Source organism: Anneissia japonica, unplaced genomic scaffold (assembly GCF_011630105.1).
Source record: "Anneissia japonica isolate Jap-2015-1 unplaced genomic scaffold, ASM1163010v1 scaffold1065_len1792383_cov172, whole genome shotgun sequence".
NCBI classification, from domain to species: Eukaryota; Metazoa; Echinodermata; class Crinoidea; order Comatulida; family Comatulidae; genus Anneissia; species Anneissia japonica.
The window spans coordinates 1140053-1165320 of record NW_022684135.1 but is presented as its reverse complement, the minus strand read 5'-3'; the positions used below and the strand labels follow the sequence as shown (position 1 = coordinate 1165320).

At 33.8% G+C, this 25268-nt stretch overlaps 1 protein-coding gene across 1 annotated transcript; it reads right to left on the bottom strand.

Moving 5' to 3' along the window:
* Window positions 1-3948: 3948 nt before the first annotated feature.
* LOC117103622 lies at window positions 3949-22186 on the bottom strand. Its single transcript, XM_033244209.1, has 15 exons — window positions 21898-22186; window positions 16720-16866; window positions 15040-15381; window positions 13699-13758; window positions 12937-13053; window positions 12679-12786; window positions 10850-10913; window positions 10509-10620; window positions 9491-9555; window positions 8515-8626; window positions 8024-8121; window positions 6402-6468; window positions 5676-5776; window positions 4564-4732; window positions 3949-4241 (listed from the first exon to the last, which is right to left on the bottom strand). The coding sequence occupies exons 1-15, from the start codon at window positions 22184-22186 to the stop codon at window positions 4131-4133; spliced, it is 1962 nt and encodes a 653-aa protein (XP_033100100.1). The 3' UTR covers window positions 3949-4130.
* Window positions 22187-25268: the final 3082 nt, after the last annotated feature.

Below are 25268 nucleotides of genomic sequence, written 5' to 3'. Positions count from 1 at the left end.
AACCAAGAAGAGGTACTCTCTGAGGTAAGAATATTGTTATTTTAGCTAGGAGCCAGGGTACTTATCGAAAGCATCAGATCGCTTCCTGAGCTTTGATTGGTTGCACAATTTTTCGCTTCGCAGAATTTAGGAACAGTTTAAACTACTGATTTTGTTGAAGCAAAAAACTCTGATAGAAATGTGAACTAGTGCGAACTAGTTAGCCTAGTGGTGGAAAAAAGCACTGTCAAATAGGATCCAAAAAGCAGCAATCTACCATGCACTGCTCACCATGATAAACTCATGGATGATCTGAAAAGTATTTATTGCCAGAAAAATTGCATGTTTGTTACAGATTTTTAGTTGTAAAGCATTTAAGTAAAGCACTTTCACAGAGTGTTGTCGCCAGATTTCAGAGGAGTGTGGGGGATGATTTTCAAAAAAGCCTCACGCTTGCATGTGGCAAAGAAAAGCCAAACCAATCACTCGTCGAAAAAAATTGATTTTTAGTTATTAATACAGGGTCGAAAATGAGGGCTATAAAATGGTAAAAAAATCATTTAAATCCGACATTTTGTTATGAAGTTACAGGAGTTTATACATACAGCTGTTTAAGTAACAGTATTTCAGAAATCACACTTCAAAGTTCACGATTTCGGGCATATCTCGGGTAGAGACAATCATCAAAATGTTAAAAAATGTTGTTTTAACGTTGAAAATGGTGAAAACAAGTTACATGTAGTTTAGTGCAATGAAATAGATTTCAAAAAGTTAGCATTTCTTCCAGCATGTTTTGGCCATTATCTCTAAAACATGATTTGCAAGGAGTGAGTTGTTTGGCTTGTCTTTGGCAGTATATGTAGAATAACAAGACTAACAGGGTATACCGTGCAAATGTTTTTTATTGTCTATTAATTTTAAATTTACTGACAAATACATGGCACTATTCATTGCAATGCTATTAAATAAAGTTCAAACACATGTGATGTGATGGTAGGATGTGATATATGGGTTATGTATTTAGTATGCAATTGTATCAATACGTATGTTTTTATTTTTTTAAATCTGTGAACAAACAACCTGAATTTCAAACAGTATACAGTATATTACAGTGTTTGACAATAAAGATTGAATTGAATTTTAAATAACGGCAAATCATTTAACCAAATTATGAAAATTGCAATAAGAATCTAAACTCTGATTTTTTTTAAACATTTAATATTTACATAAAAATAGCAGATTTTTTTCATTTCATGGTGATTTGAACCTGAAAAATTTATCTTGTAATAATCATCATCATCTACTTTATTGTCATAATCTTTATCATCATCATCTTTTTCTTCTCTTTCTCCTCCTCTTTCTCCTCATTCTCATTCTCTTTATCATTCTCTTCATCATCATTGTCATCATATCCATCTTCATCATCTTCGTCACCATCTTTATTTTCATCATCTTTCTATCCTCCATCATCTTGTGACCTTGCGTGTGATACCAGTTATTGCAATTTAACTTTACGCTATAAATTGCAGATTTTTTTTTCTTCAATTCAAAATATTGATAAATGATTTTCAAAATTTATACATTAGTCCTAATAATAGACTATCAGTTGTATTAATTATTTATGTGGTTGCCATATCAACAAGTAAACAATTTGTTTTTCTATTTTCTTTTTTTCAATTCTTGTGGCGATTATTTTCACAATTTTATTGGTGTTTGTCATTTGATGTACACTATTTGTATGCAACAGACAATGGTGATAAAATATTCAACATTTGAAATCTAATTCTACAAATTTTTAATTCAAATAGAACCTGGTACATGTTTATATGTGCACTACAGTATGTATACCAAAATATTACAGCTTGAGTACTTTAGAATTAGCACCCATGCTTTATAACTATGGGGTGGTAGGGAGACCGATTAACTTTGTCACCTGGGGTTGGGCATTTTACTACACTCGCCAATTCTCTTGTCCACTGTACATAGCATTCCCACGTGTTAAATGCCTGTATAGTACTAGGCAAAGATAATGTAACTTGTTTATCTGTAAAATGTTATACCATAGAGCAGGAATCTCAAAACCATTGTGCTATAAGGGAAAAAAAATCTGAATTATTTTTTTATTTTATTATTATTAATAATAATAATATAATGAGCCTATATATCTTTGCTGAATTTCTTGTATTATGAAAACTGGAATTGTCTGGATCCAAATATAAACAATATTATTATACTGTATACCAATAACCTTAGTTTTATGCCTATATATATATATATATATATATTTTAATATATATATATATTTTTTTTAAATTTGTAGTTAAGTTTTTGCTCTCTTTGTTATTTTCTGCTTTTAAAATGTTTTTGTAGATAAGAACTGAACCACTTTGGAAATCAGTACTATGTATTGAAAGTGTATATTCAGTATAAAGAAAGAATAAATAAATAAATGCCTAGGAGTAAGTAGATGAGAGCACTTTCTCACATAAGACCTACGGTACTCAGTGGGCCCCCCCCTAAATTTGTCCAAATTATAATAAAAATGGAGAAAGGAGGAAAATTTTAATCGAATTTAGGACCGATAGTACCATTTCTGGCCATCTAATGGTGCCCGGTAATCATAAATTTTCTTACTTTAGCCCCAACCATGGTGGGGTGCAGGTGGTCTGTGAAAGTCACTCCCTGGCCCCTCCCCCCTCTCTATTTCAAATCCCTGGATCCGCCATTGCTACTGTAGATCATCTTAGCCTAAGCCAAGTCCTGATCAGAGGGTTTTGTGTACTGTATACAGTATAACACTCTTCTATGCCTGACTTAGTACTGTGTCTGTATTTTTTTTGGCAATCTAGCATAGGTAGCAATCATAAGAATTTATACATTAATCTTTATATAGCTCTAACTAATGCAGTATACAGTGTCTAAAAATTACATGTCTAAAAATGCCTAAATATACAAAGAAAAAGTTAGGCCCAGGCTAGGCCCCACAACTTCACAGTCGCTACCAGGAAATCCAATCCCTTCGGTCAGCCGAACAACCTGCTTTAACTGAGCTGACGTGTTTATGTTTATAAAAATCATAGTGCTTTCTTTTTTTGGGTTACTGTATGTAATACTTTTATTTCAGACATATCAGTCCATATATACTGATGAAATAAATAACAACACTTATTAACAGTCATAAATATAAAGTATCTATATCAAAGCTAATACAATAGCTTAAATAAAAGAAGAATTTATATAATTGTTCATAATGAGTCACACAAGCTACCGACTCCAAAAACTGTGCATACATTTCCTGAATGAAGGAAGTCCTAAAGGAATGAACTACCACTGGCACTACAGTGCTTATGTCTGTGTAACAAATGTCAAAAGTGAGTTTGTTATAACACACTTGTAAATCATGTATAGTTTTACTTTTGTAATGATCATAGAGTAACATGATACAAGTTAGTACAAAAAGAACGAAAAACATCCTTGGATTGGTATTGCATAAATACACATAATACTTGTGATTTACTAAATTCTTGTGATTACTATTATTCATTGCGTATTATGCAATACCTTGAGAAGTATAAAAATTGTCCTAGGGAAAATCCAAGGGTGTATACAACTTGATCTAATAGGAAGGTCTTGGGTTCGAATCCTGATGGAGACTTACATTTTTCTAAATATTTATTGACATTTAATTGACCTTTCTGAAGTGTCAATCAAACTCAACTCAACAACTGACCAATCAGAACAGCGCTAGGAATACGCACGTGTTTCACAAACACACATGTTGTCCCACAAACGCACGTGTTCGCGTATTTTTTAACACGGCCGTCTTGTATGACCTTAGCAACAATATCCAAGGGGGGAGCTTAGCAGAATGATCCATTAACACCAGTGGGGGTGTATCTCCACCAAAGTTACTCTTCTTGTGATTTACTATTATTCAGTGCATATTATGCAGTAGATCCTATATTTTTTTTTATTTACTGTCATCTAGGAAAAATAAAAAATTCATATTTGCATACATGTGCATGTGTGTGGCACTCAATTTCATATGCATTACTTATCACTTAACTATAAACCAAAATGCATTGTATAGTTTTCAATCTGTTTGTCAAAACGTCTTGGTGTTGGTGATGAGGAGCCTGACACGTTAAGTCCTACAACTCTTCAATTGTAACACGGTTGGTGTTTGTAGTGCTACTGATAGTATTGATGCTAATATCATGTCCTGTTCGATTTTTGAACCTCTTCTTCAATGCAAGTTGAACCTGCAATAAAATTTAAAGCAAACCTAATGGTCATTAGGATAGCACATCATGACCATATATAGGCACATCATGACCATATATAGGCACATCATGACTACAGTACTAATAAAATAATAATATAACTTTATTATTGGAAACACTGAAACACTATCCAGACTCATTTTATTTGACAAAAAACATATCGGACATCCTGATGAAATCATGACCATATATAGGCACATCATGACTATATATGGGCATACAGCACTTCTTTGTCAGATATAATTTAATAGTGTAGACAAAACTACCAAATTATGAGAAATACTAAGCAACGGTGGTTTACCTCTCCGCTGAGGGCGCACTGCGTGAGCCAGATGTAGAATCCTTGCATTGAATTTATGAATACAAATACATATTCCATCATCTCCGAATGACAAAAGACAATTATAACACCGAAAATCCATGAGAGTCCAACAGCTGGTGTAAGGAGAAGCATACCAGCGAATAGAGTTCTTAAAAAAATAAATATAAACTTTAGGTTACAAATCATAAACTTAGTTACTTTGTTACAAACAAGAAATTTCCAGCGAACGAGCAGATTATGCTTGTCAAAATGATAACACTATATTTTACATTTGTATTTAATAGAAGAAAACTTTAATAATGTGTCTTCGTTTAACCAGGCTAATTATAAATAAATAAATATAAAAATTTCATATGATAAAAGAATATTGAGTGTTTTTTATAATGAATTAAACATAAAACATAGGGCTACTATTAAGCCAAATATGATGAGATCACTTAAATATTTTAATAGGTTTTCTCCTTTTTTGTAAAGAAGTAACAGTTAATACCAAGTACAATGTAGCCTGGTTCTCACGAGAGTGCTAGTATCCGGATCCGAAGCTAGCTGTTAGCGCTAACCGTTAGCACCTGTGTGAGTACCCTCGATTGGTTAGCGCTAACCGTTAGCGGTATCCGGATACGCTAACGGTTAGCAAGCACTATCGGTTAGCAAGTTGAGGGCGTTTCTATCATCAACCAATCACACGTACGCGTTTAAAATTTCCAGTTTCTTATTGGCCAGTGATTGATTCGATCATCATCGATTGCACGACGACGGTAGGACGTAGAACGTAATGATGTCACTAAAAGTCATCTGCGCATGCGAGAACATCAAGGTCACCTCGTCGAGTAGATTCTGGAACGTAATTTGGCCAAACCTACATATGCAGATAAGGTAGGATGCCGGGCAGGACGGTCACGCATGAGTGATTCTGTTCTAGCGTCGCGTCGTCACACAAATCGAAAGCTCCCTAATATTGTTTTGCGGGACCTTATCAACTACTGTACATACACAAAAGGCAGAACTTAGCAGAAAAGTCCATTATGTAAATTAAGGAATAAGCACTTTTAATTTATGCATACGCTTAGGAATAGAACTATTAAACTAACCTGATTTGTTTGAGTTTTTCAGTTTCTTTGCGGGTTAGGTTCGGTACTTTGGATTTTTTGAAGGCTACGTAGCCAGTAATCATCAACTGTATCAGGACAATCTTTTAAAGAAAATATATGGTATTTTCAATGTTATCCTCATTGCCCAGACTATAACATATACTGTAGTACAAAAAGTATCCCAACCATTGGATTTGCGCCCAAGACGATCCTACGTCCATAAATTCTAAATTAGGCTTCGGATGGTAGAACCAAGTTCGTTTGGGATAAGGAGTTAAAATGCAGGTCCATTGTACACAACTGGCTTTTACACTTTAAATAACCCATTGTGTCTTTTGGAAAGAGTATGGAGTTACCCTTGATGCTATGGGTCATTTGATGTGAACATGTACCTATTGTAAGCACTTGTTATATGGTGGTTAGGTAGCACTCACCTGTATGCAAATCAGCAAAAATATGCTGCGAGTTATGAGTTATTCTCCTACCTTTAATCACCAAGTTGGACATAAACAATATAAAGTTATTAAATATGAACATTTGAATATTAAATTTTGATGTTGTTGTTATCCTATAGAAAATAATCGTAGTGAAACCCAACACAAAGGGGTCTGGAATATGAGCTGATAATAGTATTTCCCTCCCTGTGATTTTACATTAAACATTGTGTTTACATTTAAAAATGTATGTAGCTCTAATATCCATTTTGATTGGGTAATAATACATTACCAGAAGTGTGAGACAAACAGGAGCAATGAAAGCCCAGATGGCTCGGGACCGAGTATCCAACCAGCACCTAAAATTATAATAATAATAATTATAATAATAAAAACTTTATTTAACTACGGAAACACTTGTTCACCGCAATGGTGTTTTTCAACAAGGCCGTAAAGGCATTGCACGACTCAACAAAACAGAAATTAAAACAAAAAAGGTAAAAATAGACTTATTAAAAAAAAAAGAAAATCACATTAGGGCCTACTGAAAGAAACTTAACTACATTAACTAAACTGAATTATCGTAAATAAACTTACATCATTAACTATAATACTTTCATTGATTTTTATTTTCATTTTAAAATTGGAAATTGTATTTGAGTTTTTGAGGTCATCAATAAAGTTCATTCTATAATTTAGCACCTCTGTATGATAAGCTACGTTTTTTATAATCTGTTCTTGGTTTGGGTAGTGTTAAATGATTTTCAGATCTGGTGTCATAGGGACATTCTTTAATATGGAATCTGCTTGTTAGGTAAGTTGGTGCTAAATTATTGGTAATTTTGACTATAAAATTTACAAGATCAATAAAGTATGAATTTTGTTCTTGATTTTATAAAAGATAATGAATGTGGCTTCAAAGGAACATATTTGTCTACCTAAAACTGTCAACACTATCAAATTTTCAGTGACAAATTTATGTGATATGCCCATATATGGGCATGATGACATCACACCATGACCATATATAGGCATAGCATTACTATATATGGGCATATCACATTTTTTAGTCATAATATTTGATGGTGTTGACCGAGCTTAAGCTCTATCCACACTTTCAAATTTTCTTTGACAAAAAAATGTGACTTGCCCATATATAGTAATGCTATGCCTATATATGGTCATGGTGTGATGTCATCATGCCCATATATGGGCATATCACACTTTTTTGTCACACAAAATTTGATAGTGTACTGTAGACAGAGCTTTAGACGAAATGGCACAGCAGATGATGATGAATGTAAAGCAGGCACTCACTACATCATACAACATTCGAGCGGTGAATCCAACACCACTCCCTGTGAATGCTAGACTACGCGATGGCGTCTGCTCCTTGTGGATTGCAGTGTAAACGAATCGTATAAAAACAATCCATTTTTAGCTCATGGCATTGCATTCTCGGTAGAATCGCGTTGGCCTATGACTGATGCGAACATTGTTTACATTTCAATTTTGACGAACTGCTTTAACCAACTAATGGTGAATTTTTTGATTGACCGACTGATTGATTGTTCTTATGTGGTGGAGCTGAAAAGCGTTGAACATTTGAGAGGTTAAATTTGTTTGTGACTGACATAACAACATCTGAAATAAATAGGGCTGTCCCTCTTTTCTTGGCGTTTGGCCCAGAATGTTCGCCACTCCTCTAACGCTGCAGTCTATTTTACCTTCCCAGCATAGCCATTCCCCATTTATACACCTGGGTGGAGAGAGACAAACGTCTTGCCTATGGACACAAGCAACTTAAACAGCGAACGTTACAAACCCCCGATTTCAAGATTGAGAGTTCGAGCCACAGCTGTTGCGCCAACCGCTTCTACTATATATGATATATATCATAAATCTTTAACTTACCTGAAACTGCGGATGATAACGAGAGTGATGATGAGAAAGAAACTGGAAATTGCAAGTCCAACAGTCGTAATCACGGACAAATTCCTGTTCTCCTTAATCTATAAAAATATTGTATAAAGTTTGATGTATCGTGCTGAATGCAAAAATTGAATAGAAGGTAGCATTCAGTGGTTAGGTTCACACCAGAGTCAGATCGGGAACCTGCTAACAGTTAGCTCTAACCAGTAGCATGCGTGTGAGAATGCCCGATTGGTTAGTGCTAACCGTTACCAGGATGTGCAAGTTAAATGCGTTTCCACACATGGGCATTTCTAATTTCCACTTTTCCTATTGTCCCGTGATCCCCCATCATCTTGATATCTTGATTGGGGATTTTTTTGTATGAACGCAACTGTGAGTACAAATGTTATTTATCTGGATCCTATTACATAGCCTTGATGTTATCTACCATAAATTTGTATCTAACTTTTAATATAAACCTTTACATTTACCTGCTTCGGTTTCATCAGAATAACAAATGACGTAAGGTGATTACATTTACACGTTGCGCCACTCACACGGTAGTCGTCATAGACAGTCTCACATCCGTTTGGTGACCATAAACTTAAGAATTAACAGTAATGATTTTTTAGTTATTGTAGAACAGCCATACATATTTTACGTGAATTAAAACAGTGCATGGGTGTATGCAAGGTGGGGGTGGGGGCCGGAAGGTCGTACGACTCCCAAAAATTTTCAAAGGTCCATATTTTTTTCAAAGGCAGCAGTGAGTCTAAAGACCTTGCCAATTGTGTGACGTAATCTATCTCAATTCCAGCAATTCTGAAACTGAGCCTGCCATCTGCATTAAGTTGGTGGCGCTGTAATCGATTTTCTAAAAGCTCCAAAAAATTATGATCACGACCCACCCAGAAAAAATTATGGATACACCCCTGCAGTGGCACTTCTAGAGGTATTGAAATGGAGGAAGGGGCTGATGAAGGGAAGGGGGCAGATGAAGGAGTGTGAAGGTAATGTTGGAGGCTGAATGGTAAAGTGAGGGGTAGCTACCATAGTTGGCAAAATAAAGTGGTATGAGGTGATTTTATTGTTAACTACGGTAGTTGAGCATAATTTTTTTGATTCATAAATTTCTAATTTAGGGGGAGGCCAGTGGGGACACATTGATAGTATGTGTTCCATAGGTATCTGTGATAATAGAATGAAATTCTACAGGACTTGTTTGCTTGCTGTGCTGTATAAAACCAGAATATTATGAAATTGTAGTCAAGTTCTGAGGCCCTGAAAATAGAGGCTGAAGGAACCCATTATTCCCTGACAAAATTGTCTGAAACACACAGGACTGAAGGCTGTTTTTGAAATAATTTATGAATTTTTTTTTACATTGCCATTATCATTGTAATCACCATCACTTATAAAACTATTATTTTTATATTTAATTTTTAATAAAGTTAACAATTTACTTACGTGGGTGTGTCTTGAGTAAAATGAGGTGTGTGATGACATACTAGAATTAGATTGCCTTTCGTATCCTTGAATTTTTTAGAAAATGTAAAGAAACATTTTCAATTAGTGGCTATATTTTAATTCAAACTGTGTGGAAACCCATGATTGAAGCTGAACATATCACCTTTAAGTCAAGTGTCTATGATGTGGGGAAAAACATAAATTAAATTCAATCAATGTTTGGTGGCACATAATTTTTAGATGCGAATGTGAAGTTTGGATTGGCTTTTTTTCTAGGCTACTTTTGCAAACTGAAGTGGGTGCTTAATAATTCAATTCGAGATGGGAATTTTTCTCCAGATTAAGCGCAGTGGGCTTTTATTCAAGGTTTTACTCACTACACCGGTGGTGGCTCCATCTGGGGTCAGGGGTCATAGGGAAACTTCCTCTCACCTAGTTGGACCCATCTCTCCAGACACCACTTGAGACCGTCAAAATAAACTAAAGCCCGGTCCATGCCCATATCATGATGTGCCCATATATGGTGATGATGTGATCTCATCATGACCATATTTAGGCATGTCACATGTTTTTGTCAAATATAATTTGATAGTCTAGACAGAGCTTAACCAAAGTTAAAGTCAAAATTAACGTGTTGTACCCCTCAAAATATTTGCAAGGGACCCTGACCAGGGTCATGACGGCCCCTTGAGTTTGACCCCAATGTTGGCCTTGTTATTGTTAAACCTCTTATTGGCAGATTTCTGTAATCACCATTTTGCTATATTGTGTAGGGTAATTTCATGGTTGGTTTTTTTTTTTTTTAGATCATTTGAATGTTACCCATCTCTTGCATCGCTGCTCATTTTACTTTGTTTTCTTTTTATTTTCAACATTATGTTGTTAAGCGCCTCAAGGTTGTTAACATACTGTAAGGGGCTCTGTACATAAATATTGATTAATTGTTACTATCGACACTTACTCATTCCACTCTATTCTATATTTCTTGCTTTGAAATGTAGTTGTAAAGTATATTTACCTTAATAATAGGAAACTGGATCTTACTGTTTACATTTATTAAATTCTTCTGATTTTTATCGTAAATACTAATATCAACGATATCAGTCACACTAGGTAACACCTCTTCATTGCTGCAAAAAAAAAAAGACTAAAAAGTTCTACTGATACCATAGTACAATAGAGTGCATTTTTTATCTTTCTTTCTATAATATATTTTTAGATCTAAATGTGTCTTGATCCTTTCCTATTTCTTGTGAATTTTTTAATCATTATATATTTGACCGTTATTTAATAAGGAAATTTTATATGGCGATAAATAATATTGAATTGAATAATATTGGAATGAATGAAAATACTAACATAGTTTCCATAGGGGAATTTTCCTTGAGCAGAGTCAGACTTGCAACAATCCTGAATGGTCCATCTTAAACAAAACATGACAGGTTAATAGTCAATTTGATTTGTAATCCAAGCTAGTTAATGTTTTGATCAATCAAAATTTATTTAAACATTTAAAACCAGATAGATGAGCCAATAGACAGTTTAATTTCTATGCAAGTATTCCAACATCAGCAAGTGAAAATGAAAAGGTAAATGTTTGTTGGTATTTGGGAGACTGAAGAACTGTAATGTTTTTTTTTAATGCTTCTACATTAATGCATAATTAAAAAAATATATTTAAGTATCTCTGCTGCAAAATTACAAAATAAAATAATAACAATCTTGTTGACATTTAAATTAAATTAAAAATATGTCCATCTGTAACAAATGCTGTTTATTTTAAACAATGTAGAAATAAATATGTAAATTTGTGTATTTTGTTAATTTATTCTTAATGACTTTACATAATAACTTTCCGTGAATTCGTAAAAATATTCATTTAGTTATAAACTGCATGGGTAAATGTATTGCAATTATTAGGTGTAATATTCTGTCATGCTTCAAATTTACAACATTTTTACTATAAATTTGAACTCCCTGAGCATTTATGGTAGAAGTATATGTACTGTACAGTTGTTGTTGACATTTTAATTACAGCTTCTATTTCAAATTTTGTTACAGATGGATACATCTTTACTGATGGACATGTTAGACAATGTATCATTACGATAGATACACTTTTGGTCAATCAACTATAACATACATTTGTCAATTAAAGCCCCATTCCCGGCAGAATTTCAGTTAAGAAAAATCTGATTTTTGTATATGTTATAAAGTTTTATACAATACAAAATTGCTAGTTCAACTAAATTTAGACATTCCTATGAACATGAAAAAAATGTAAAATAAAATTTAAATTTGATTTTTTTTGTGTTCCACACAAAAAATAAATGTAGATGAATTTATATTTTTTATGTTTGATTTTGCGATAGGTCTGCGAAGAAATACAGTAGGCGCCGGAAACGTTACCCTATCCAACACTGCTAGGCTAGGCCTAGCCTTACCTTAGTTTAGGTTCTGTTATCATGCATGAAAACGGCCGACATGATATTTTCCGTTGCTAGTATTGACACTTGTGAAATATAATAATTCATAGGAATTATTTAAAATCTGTTAAAAAAATTATTCTGACCTTGATTTTGACATTAAACAAACAGTGTGCGAGATGCGAAGTAAAAAAATTAATTTCATTAGAGACGGCGCACTTTATTGACTGTATCAAGTATACATAAAAGCGAGAGCATTCCAGCGGATGCGATCTACAACTTCTGAATTTGCCTAGTAACGAAGAATTTGTCAAGAAAATGGTAATATTCTTTTGCGTAAAACTAAAATTTATGTCATTATTTTTCCATTGTTTATAATAATTAGAATAATGCATATGCATTTTTTCTAAAAAAAATCTTTTTTAGTGAAATTTTACCAGGAATGGGGCTTTTTAACATTGATCAATTAATCCCTATATCATTTTAAAGGTAGTAAGGTAGTAATTTAATCAACTTGTTATGAAAAATGTAATGTTTTATTAATTCAAGATATTATTTAGTTTACTGTATCTTATCTTCTCTGAATGTTATTATACAGTATAGAGCCTAATGTAGATTATGAAGAATGTCAGCTTATGTAATTAGAAACAGCCAATTCTATCTAAGTGTGGCATAAAATATTTTATGAAAATTAAAATTGAAAGTTTTGGAAAGTGTCCGTCAGTAACGATAGATAACACTTTAATATTCCACATAAAGTACCTTCTTCCAATGTGTCAATTGCTGAAGTGCTAAATGTGACACTATACTCTTCAGACATCAGAGAAACGTTGACTACTTCTGGTCTATCTACTTGTAAAGTTATTTGAACTGTAATAAAAGATTATAGATATACAATATAGTGTGGCGATGAGTTGGATTATGATGTTTTTAAGAATAATCTATTAGAGGCTATCATTGAAACACAATACAAACTGCTTTTTGTATTGTTTAAAATAAATAGTATGTTTTCATAAATACCTATACCCTGAGCATCTGTTGTTCTTGGTTGGGAATAGTTGCCAGATGTTGTCATGTTCTCTCCATCCAGTGGCGATACCAGGGAGGATTTGATGGTAGTGGAACCTGAACACTCCGCTTTTTGTTCAAACATGAAAGCAATAAATTTGTAGAAATGCAGTAAATGGCAAGGTAAGTTACTTTAAGATATTAACAACCAATTAGGTGTTAGTCATTGCCGTCTCTAGCAGATTCCAACTTAGACAGCACAGGCACAAGACTTTTGTCATTCCCCCACCCCCTGTAGTATGGTGATCAATTCCCTTCCTGACTTGCTCGAGAATGTATTCAAGATCTGCTTTTTTTCCTTGATCTTAAAGTGACACATTCAGAGTGTTCCAGCGGTATCATGATTATATTATTTTAAGTAGAAACTGTAGATGGAAAATTTTTAGTAAGAAGAGCTCACACATAATATAAAATATTATAATAATTAATATAAACGTTACATTTATGTGTGAGATTTTGGTCTGAAGACACAAAATGCATCAGTCTCATGCCAATGTGTAGGTCTGCTATAGTTTTGCGCCTTAGTGGATGTAATATTTCTATTAATTCAGCACTCCCATTCTGATTGTTGTACTGTACGGTAGAAGGTTTAGTTTTACTTGTAAGGTTTCTTAAATGTACTATTTTCACTGGGCCAAACCACATTGGTATGTCATTTGTGGGCAAAACTTGTGCTATGTTTCAAAATATAACAGTTATTGAAATGAACTTTACCCTTAGTCACTGGCTGTTGGCTATAGGCAGGAGTAGTAGTAATAGTGGTTGTGTCAGTTGCTACAAAATACAATTATTTTATAAATATCAACTATGTTTAACATATGTGTATCCTTAACTTAAAATTATCCAAAAGAGGTCAGTTTTACCCGAAAAAACCAGAACCAGATGAAAATCAAGAAAAAGTTGATAGTTCAGTGGTACCATATTGGCAAACAATCATCTGGTATAAACATTTCATATTATACTAATATTTTAAAAACCAACTGTTGATAAAATTGAATATATACAATAGTTAGCTCTCTATCAGTATGTTCAGTACTGTTGAGCCTGAGTTTCTCGCAATCTGTGCTTCTGTTGACATATTTTTGTGTACAGTTCGTTGCTCATGATATTAGCAGGACATTACATTATTGGCATGTCCATGTATGCATGAAAATATTTTATTTTTTTAAAGTAAAAATCTCTAAATTTAGAGATGGGAATAATAATTATCTTTAATTTCTATAGTGCATATCTAGCTTATGCACTCTTTGGAACTAGTGTCAAAAAAAAAATATAAAAACAAAAAAATATATATATAAATCAAAAGATGTAACCATGAAAATAAAGATAAGTTTTAGGGTATATTTTGCATTCATACATAAATTCTCCTTTCTTTAATATCCCTTTCAAAATTGCCTGTATATTAAAATGATATGTAATGAACACAATAATTGGATACAGCATTAAGTTATTTCTCATATTATGCAATAAATATAAATAATGAACATTTCAAACTTAGCATGAACTGGACTTTTTATAATATTACTATTCTTTGTATATTATTGTAGAAGATTAGTTTTTATCTTAAACCGGTTTTTCACTAGGCAAATTTATTAGCTCGAATCGAAGGCGTCAGTTTGGTTCCTGAGCTCTGATTGATTGCGAACATTTTTTGCTTCGCAAAAAGTAGAAACACTTTTAACTACCAATTTTGCTAAAGCGAATACTCCGATGGAAATTTAAATGTGCATGCGCATGAACGATGCTTTCAATTCGCGCAAATAAATTCGCCTAGTGGAAAACCAGCTTTGATGAGTCCAAAGTTTTCAATAAACAGCATTATAATACAATCATAATAATAATAATAATAATAAAAATAATAAAGTAACATAATTTAAGCATATCTTTTTGTGACAATTTGGCTAATTAATGAAGTGTAAAGTAAAGCATTGTCTTATACTGATCAACTGTGTTTCATTTGTATGTTGTTGAGTCCAAAGTTATTAATAAATAAAATTATAGTATAGTAAATAAAAACAATAATTGAAGAATATCTTTATAACATTTTCTTTATACCTGAACAATTGCCTTTGCTTATGTAAATGTCATCAACGGCTAATATATCGTATTGGTTGACGAGTAGTGCATTTATCTGGAAAAAGTTTGGTGGGTTGTTGTTGGAAAATGTCCAATTAATGTAATTCCATACAGTTTGGTCAAAGTCAACATGTATATACTTGGTTTGAGTACTGTCGTTATAAACATGACTGAATTGGACATTATTTCTATATGTTAATTGACGATGATAATATAACTGTACACAAAATTGACTCCAAGCCTCTGGAATTTCTGGACTGCTGATACAATATTGGGTAGAAATTTCATTACTTGTTATATTGGCATGAACGTAATAATTATCTGAAAATAAGAACAGTCAATACAGTTTTCATTAGTAATTGACTAAATTTAAATAGGCCTATTTAACATTCAATAACAGTTGGATAACGCTGATGTGGTATTATTGACAGGCTACTATTGACTCTATTACATCCAAACTCACATAGATAAAGTTCTAATCTGTGTGCTGACCACAAAACTTTGTTTTAATAGTGTGTGATATGCGAGACAAAAAAATAATTAAAATATTGTATATACACCCTCTAGGTAAAAATCACGAAATAGAGTGCCCCTACAGTATGTTATTTTTTATTTATTTTTTATTGAAGTGAAACTGCTTACTGATTTACTGGTTTACTTGTTTCCCGTAGATACGTACAGGTCTGAGGCAAAGTACTTATTGCTTAAAAGCCCTCTTGTAAATAGTCACTATTGGCATACATTGCAAACTTCAGTGGACGGTTGGACCATGCCTCATTGAGCTTTGATTTGAAAGCATTAATAGAGGAACATAACACTGCTTCATTAGGAAGTGCATTCCACTATAGAAAGACTGTTCTTCTAGAAAACCTATTCCCCCTAATATTAATCCTAGAACTACTAAATTTCATCTTGTATTGATGACCCCTTTGTTCGTGAAAAACACATCACTTGAAATAGAGTCAAACCCCTTAATTTTTTGAAAGACTCGAACCATATCCGCTCTTTGTCATCTATAGATCAAAGTTGGAAAATCAAGTATTTTCAACCGATGCTCATATGGAATATGTAGTGTAACTGCTATGGCTTAAAGTCCTCGGTCGGTATATATATGTGAGAGTTGGCAAGTGTACATAATGTATGGCCATGTCAAATAAGATTTGTTTTATTTCTAATTATAAAATTACAAGCCAAATGAACATTAATTTCATCTGTAATGCTTTGTAACTTATCTTGGCCGATTTTTGCTTTGTGTGTCAACGAGTTATTTGATGGATCACCTTTTCCCAATTTTGTCTTATTTCTTTTAGGAGCCTGACCCAGAGACAAATTACAGTAGTTATTGTTGGTTCTTGACCTAACTTCAAAAGTACCTATTACTGTACACCACCGATGACATTTTTACGCATGGTTAGAAAAATACTGTCAGTCGATTGTCTCCATAGATGAGGCTTTGAGGATAATCCCGATTCATACCTTCCAATCAAAGATCTTATTATATTGTAATTATGTTATATTAAGTTTATAAACAGATCTTTGCTTTTATCTAGAAAATAAATTTTGTGTCCCTGTGCCAATCTCTGCGGCCCTGTTAGCCAGCACTGTCAGTATCTAAAACCGTGTTCATTAAATTTTGATTAAAAAAAAATTGTTTCATACCTGAGGATGCTGAGTGGCCAGTGTAAACAGAAAAACGAGTGTTTCCCTCTGATGAACGCTCAAATTGACCAGCAGCCCAAAATCCAACAGTATCTCTCGGATCAAACCATCCAGAGAATCCATCTTCAAAATCCGAACAAAAGCCTTCTGTTTTGATTGAAACATAGTTATACTTTTCACTGAGATATCCAGTATGCTTAAGTGTTTATTTGCGCCGTACCTTTAGGCTGCTACGAACAAGAGGAAACAGTCATTAAGATACTGCAGATAAGCGGTAGCTTTTACTAGAGAGGAATAAGAATTCCGAACTAATCAGTGTGCATGCGCAGACTAAAGAACGTCTTGGAAATATATACGAAAAGACAGTGAGCATGAGCTTGGAAATGCTGAACAGACAGTGAGCGGGTGCAGTAAGCAAAACGATGTCTGGTGAAACCATTGAGCATGACCAAATACCAAATAGCATGTGCGAAGAGGGTGTGAAATGGAAATGAGAAAAATATTTTTTATGTAGCAACTGAGCATGCGCAACTCCAGCTAAAGTAATCTGGCTATGAAAATGGAAAATAATGATTAATAATAAATTTTGGCTATCAAAGGCCTTAGTTCATCATATAGCGTCAGGGAGAATTGTATTATCGCAAACAACTGTTTATTTGGCTCTGTCATTGTACGGGGTCTGACGAATTACCCAAATGATAGAGAATTACCCAAATGATAGTGAATTACCCAATGATATGGAATTATAAATGATACCCAAATGATACGCAGTTACACGAATGATACTGAATTACCCAAATGAACAACCAAATGATACGGAATTACTGTACCCAAATGTGTATAATTAATGTTGAAAACTTTCATATTTTTAACATACAGTATTTGTCAAAATTATTCGTAATGGTTTTAACTTGTTTAATCATTTGATAATGATAATGATAGTGGGTGGCGGTATTTGAGCAAATGACACTTTGGTGGAATCGAGTCAATTTCTAGTTGACCCTGGAGATAATATTGAATCGAATGCTCAGTTGAGAGAGATCGTTAAAATTCTAACTGCACACTGTCCAGCTTAGTCTCTCAACTACAACTTCAAGTTCAAACACTGACTGGAAAACTTGTAAGTATTGCACAAAATAAGGATTTCTATGACAACAGCAATGATTCTAATACTGCTGATGTGTTGTTGATATATTGACCCCTGTCGATATATTAACCCCCAGCAGTAACTGATACATAGGGCTACATGTGAAACCCTCCTTAACGACAGATAGGCCTACCACCAATCCGGTAAGTGATGAACCCTCTTATTCATTGTATGCAAACAAAGTAAAGCAGCATGTTAATGGAAGTAACAGGGACCCTGACGAGGTGAACGATGTAACGGAAATTTCAGACACAGTCTTTGCAAACAATCGCCTTAAAAACCAACAGTGACATAGATTAAGGCAACATGTACTGAAGGCCTATAAAGGGCCTCCTCTTTTATTCCATGTTTTCGTAGATAGTCTACATCAAGAAACTACTGTACAGGACATTAGGAGGCATATTGACATGTTAATGTTGCTGACGTTTTCTCCCTTAGGAATACAAATAGACCAAATTCACCGGCAGACTTCTGTGTTGTAAACCAAAGACTGTGGCCCTAAAATATCAACGCAAGAGACATTATTCCCAGACGTAACAATTGTCACAACAGGTCATATCAACCTCAAGGAACTAGTAAGTCGACTTTCAAATATGGCACAGGCAGAACAAGCTGTGCAAGAATCTAAAACTGTTCTGAAAAATTGTGTCTGTTCTTGCTACATGATAAAATTTGAACTCTTTAATTTTATGGACTGTCAAAATAAAGTTAATATTTTGTCTTTTTTTAATTGTTATGGATTAAATAGTGCTTTACACTCACTTAGTAATCTGATTGATAATGGTATTTGTGATATTAATTTGATTCCTTTTTGAGCACTGGTTGTGTGTGCACGAAATTTCCAATATTGATAAATTCTTTGGTTCAAAAGGTTATCAATCATTCCTATCCAGTTTTAATCACTTCAGAGTAATATGGATAATTGCGATGATTGTAGGTGATTTTACCGCCTCTCTTTTACACTCTTATCAAATTAATCGTAATTGGTTTAAACGTCACCCTTTTAAGTCCAATAGTATGCTGCTGTACGACTTCACTTGTGATAATGATTACTTTATCTGTAACTTTGCTTTGGAACAGAATGTTGACTATACATTTTCCAAAGGGAATCAATAGAATCTACATAATCATGTCATTATTAATGAATACTCGTATGAAATCTTGTATTATACTTTCTGATGAATTTCCTGATAATACCAGTGATCATCTACCTATTTTAACCTCAATATAAATTGAGGTTTCCCATACAAAGTGAGCGTTGAGGCAGATTACAAATCAAACGTTCCGTTCCCAAAGGCTGACTGGAAAAGACTCGTTTTGAGTTAATTTTGCAGATAAACTCACTCTTAGTTCTTGAACAATTTAAAGTATATAACCATGATTTTACCGATATTGATGATGCTCAAATATATGTAAATTCTATGTGATAAGCTTGCGGGTATTATACACTACTCTGTGAAATCTTGTAATAATAACGTTAAGCTTAAAAGATATACAAAACAATCACACTGGTGGAATAATAACTGTACAATTGCTAGAGATAGGCAACGTTTTTGGTATTGTATATGGGGTCAATGTCAAAAACCATGTTCTGGATATATTTACATCTATTACAAGTATGCCGAAAAAGTTTATAGAAATTGCTGTAGAAATGCCATAAGACAAGTTAAATCTCAGAAATTTAGGAAAGGTATCAAAGAAAAATATTAAAACTAATTATCGTAAGTCCATTACCAGCTTTACACTCCCTGACTTTTTCGTAAGTTAGTTTTATGCAACATCTGATCTAATTACGGAAGCTGAGGTCTTTGTCGATAAAAGCATAACAGCGTGAAAGAGGTTCTGTTCAGTTCAGTCTATTTTACACGTCATATATTATAAAATATATTAATAATTTAAATAATAACTAAGCCCCTAGACCTGAAGGTATTTCTGTCTAACATCTCAAATATGGTTTAGGTACCGGTATAGGCTCCAATCTACCACTTATAATATCAAACTTATTGAATATTTGCATTACTGTAAATATGGGGGGGGGGGGATGTCCCAAAAAACGTTTTGTGAGGGCACTCTAATCCCCATTCTCAAAAAGAACATTCTAGATCCATCTAGAAGTAGCAGTACTGCAAATTATGGATCCATTATCAAATGCTCTATCTAAACTATTTGGGTTGTGCCTACTTGATGTTTTTACGTCAATTTTGATCCATCTTAATAAAGTTATAAATGATGACTGGTGGCGATGTATGTAAGTGTGGTACGCTAACATTTCTGTTAGCGTTAAGTGGAAGAACACAACCTGTAGAAATTTTGCAATCCATAAAGGCACAATTCAAGGTGGCCTGTCATCTCCATTTATTTTTAATGTTTTTTACAAAGATCTTGTAACAGGTTTCCAAAATATGGATTTTGGTATCACTGTTGCCAAAGCTAAATTTAATGTATTCTGCTACACAGACGAATTTTTATTAACCAGCTTAACAGTGACCAGGATTCAGAAACTTATTGCCTATGCCAATGATTACATTGTATCACATGATCTTTGTTTTAATCTCACAAAATGTCATGTACAATCTTTGGAAAACAAAAATTTACAAAAAATCCAGAATGGACTCTAAATAATAGACCGAATCGGCGGCTCGGGTCACGTGACTTATAGTGGGTATTAGGGTTTGTTTACATCTATCGAGATCGCGGGCGACAGTACATTGAATATTGCTTCGCCTTGTTGTTGATGTAAGTCACATCATAGATGTTGTAAATGTTGGTTGGAATGCGAGTTATAATTTGGTAAATCACTTATCAGTTTGGTTTGGTAAGGCTCCAATGGATAGTGGGAATAAAGCCTGTAAGTTTTTCAAGGAAAGGTACGGTACCTTCATGACGAGCATATTGCTCCAGTGAGTCGTTGCTGGCTGACATTATGACTATTATTACCTACTGGCATTAATCAACTAACTCCAGGTTTCCTATGTAACATGTTGATAATAGAGTTCAACCCTTTAATCTCTGTCTGGCAGTGACACTGGATTCCACGTCAGGCTAATAAGCGCCCCGTTTGAATAAGGGCCCCTCTCGAATAACCGCCCCTCCTAACATGAAAATTTCCTTAGCGCCCCGTTTGAATAAGCACCCATTCTAATTTGAATAAGCGCCCCCTCAATAATATCGTAAGATTTTCTTTTTAGCAAGTTAATAATCCAATCAATCCTGTGATTGTGGTTATTGGCATGATTTGAGCTGCAGAGTGGAAACACATATTCTTCTTAGGTCAGTATCAAAATGAGGATATATCTCTTGGACAGATGAGAGCTCTGATCCATGGACAGATAGTATATTTCCAACTTTACTCTTTTTACATATGTCTATGCCTAGTCCTACTCCTCTTTTTCCGACCTTCAGCACATTCTCATCTGAGATTTCAAGAAAAAATACATTGGTCCTGCCATCCTGCTAATCTCAATCGGCCAATGACCAACAAGCTAACCACTACCCACCACCACTAATTGCATCTGCTATTTCGCTGTTATGTAAATATTCACGCATTCTTGTCATGAGCCATGTTCTCTGGAGGATTATCTTTTTCACCATTCATAATGTCCTTATATAATCTTTTTTCATTCAAAAAATGCCTCTTGAATTTAATAATTTCCCATAAGAACCCCTCGATTTTCATCTATTTCCATAAGCGCCCTCTCAATTTCCACTCTATTTTCATAAGCGCCCCGTTTGAATAAGCGCTCCTCAGAAAGTGCAATAATTATTTTAAGCGCCCGGGCGCTTATTCACGCAAGTACGGTATGTGTGCAGTAGCTTAGTTGAAAAGCTGAATAAGGCTTGCGGCATATTGTTACTTACTGTTGTACTATATTGGAAGTGCTCACACTAACACATCAACGTCTCATATTGCATTTGGATCGAACCATAGCTACAACCCCCTCACCAACTTTAATAATTTTACAGTATACATATATATTTATATTATATGTATATATATTTATTATATTTACATATCATGTACGACAACCTACCTCTGGCTCCGAGAACAAGTATTTCAGCTTCAAAACCTTTACGTGTTCCTCTTTCATCACTTTGAAAAATAACAGTCAGTTCATTAGTTGAGGATGTTGTGATTGATGGTGTGTCTGAACCAGTGTATCTTCCAACTTCATCCCCGACAATCATGATAGAAACATAATCAGAGTTTTCTTCAAGATCAAAATCGTGAAACTTGACTGCAAGAAATCGTCCAGGATAAGTATTAAACGTCCAGTTGTAGACCGTGTCTTCGTCATATTCGCATGGGTAATTAGGAGACATAATGACACATGATTTGCTTGGGCAGACGAAGTTAAACGATGAGTTTTTTTGACATCCTTAAAAAGACATTATATAATGTTAAGACAGTTTTTAAACCAAATGCAGTATTTAGTTTCACAGAAATGATGACAATTATTTACAAATATATTCATTCATTCATTCATTCATTCAAAAATTCATTCATTCCTTCCGCATCCAGCAGAAAGTAACTTGCCAATTACAACAGCAACTAACCCGCCAATTACAGGATGGACTATGCTTTATAAAACAAGTCTCTTTGTTTAGGGAGTGGAGATTTTTATACCCGATTCACACGTGAAGTTAAATTAAACAAATTGTAACCGAGCGATCTCCCGAGTTATTCCTACCGAGATAAAAAGCATTCACACGTGTCTGTAAGGTAATGCCAAGGTTGTGTAAAATTTATTTAGTGTTTATTCAATGAACCATTTTTTCCCCTACTGCGATATAGGTCTAGCCTAGGCCTAGTTGAGAACCCCTGTCACAGATGGACTGTTGAACTCACCATCACAGTAAACATTCGAAGCAATCAATACCCTTAACAACTGCTGTACTATTACTACTAAACTAGGCATAACTTCCAACGTTTCTGTCGACTCTTTTAAATACTAGTAATAGTACTAACACCATCCCGACGTTCATTTTATGTAAATCTTCTTCTTCTACCATTACTAATTAACATCAATAACAAGGGTAATTCATACATCATTGAGAAAAACTAGTCCTATCTATTTCTAGTGGAACAGAATCGTATGCAGAAGGAAGAAAATTAACAGTAGATTGTTGTTGTGTTGAAATCCCTGCGCATGCGCAGATCCATCCATGTTACATCTCGGAAGCTTTACCAGCCTCAGCGAGGCTGGTAAAGATTACCGAGACGCTCCGAGATTTTACCAGGATATTACACGGAGGTACTTTCACACGTGCCGTAAAATGTTACTTTTGGTTACATTTTGTTACATTTGGTAAGATTTTTGTACGTGTGAATCGGGTATTAGTCTTGAAAAATCCTGCTGTCACAGGGATTTAACCCTCGACCTTGGATTAGAAGGCCTATGATTTTTTATGTACATGTACTTAAGTGTTTGGTAGCCGTACTATGTATTAATACTGAAATCAGATATGATTGTAGGCCTATCTCATAGGCATACATATGATTTAAACCCTACAGTATTTAAAAAAAAAAATTAATTGTTATAAATAACATAAAAATGGATTATGATGGTGGGTGTGCTTTTGAATGTACTGCTGGCAGCTAGATATCACATTGGCGGATATAGAATTTACTGATGTGGAGAGGGGGGGGGGGGAGGTGGCCACGATCATAGTCATCCCACACTGAATAGGGGTGGGTTTGGGAACAACCTTCTCCAAAGTAAGAATTTTTTTTTAAATTTATTGTTTTATAAAATTTATTCTGCCATAATAAACTAGTCATGCACATATTTTATTATATAGACCTATGTCCACAACGAATGTAGAGACTACAAAGGCACAAGAACTTGATAAGCTACATTATGTCAATTGAAACTTGTTTGCAATATATTCTTATTGTTTTTATCTCAAAATGTCTATAATTTTAACATAAACATAAAGGTGGGCAAAGAGAGGCCTGATAGAAATTTGTTTGCAGCCCGTGAAAATGGATTAAAAACCCTATTCGTGCGGCCTGCCAAGCAACATTGGCTAGAGAAAACAACTTTGTTTTTTATGGCCCAACACTGATCATATTTAAAATAACATTAAAAATGAGAATAAAGTGGTGCCAAAGCAGTGCTAGGAGGTTTTTGGAAGCTCATTGGAAATAAAAAACGTTTGGTGTGGCACTCAGTGTTAAATCAAAAATTCAATTTGGGCCTCTGACCGATTTTTATTCCCACCCCTGAATTTTTCCACAGTTTTGTATATTTGTTTGGGCTATGGAGCCCCTCGATGGTAAGTCATCTGAATTTGGGCAATCCTGTCGCATAGACCTTTTTGTTCTTATATTTGGCAAAATAAATGATATATAAATTCATACAATTCTCCAACTTTACTCTCCTAAATTTATCATTTTACTGAAACACTCATATTATGGCCATTCAAAGGGATACAAGTAGTGCTGCGATTCAACAAAGGAAAAAAAAAAACAAATATTTTTTTAAATTAACCTGCCCATTTTGAAATACCTTATAAAGGTTATCAACTTGAACATAGAAATTAGTGTTACTCAAAAATGTCTACCCATCAGTTTACCGTGAAAAATGATAGAAACACTTCCAGTCACTGGAAGTGTTTTATTACGGTATCATCATTATAATTTTCTGGTTTAAAAATCAGGGTACATATTTTTTAAATTAAATAATTTCTATGCACAAGAACATTTGTATGTTATTGCAAAATGAGCAAGTTCATTTCAAAATTATTTTTTATGATTTTTTGAGATTAGCAAGGGTCAATACATCTTTAAATATGATACACAATTTATTTCTAAAGAAATTTCTGTATTTAGACAGGCTTATAACATAAATGTATCAAACACAAAAGGAAATATCCACATTCACATAAATTATATCAGTTTAAAAAAAAATTATACTGACTGAATTTATTGTGAAACTAAGAATTAATTGCATGTTCAAACTGGAATTTACCAAATCTTTGTTTAAATGCAAAACCAATAGTTTATATCCTACGTACTTAAATTAATTATGCCTACACTTTCTGATGCAACTTTTTGTATTTGGACTGGCCATAGAATCAAAGTGTTTAGTATTACAAAAGGTTTTTATACAGAGGACAAAAGGATGTTTACCTTTAATGTGTCAGGTATAGCAACCTTTTAATTACATCTACAGTTAATATAAAAGATAAAAATTAAATATACGCTGATGATAAAAACAACATGCAGTCGATCTGAATGCAAGATATAACAATTGTATAATGATTTTCTGACAAAATAGAATAATATGTTGAATCATTCCCATATTTTGTGTCTTTCCGTGGGTACACGCTTTTGCTATCCATACATTTTTATTGTCAAGAATTATTATGTTTGATTTTACATGTGGGAAAACAGAATATT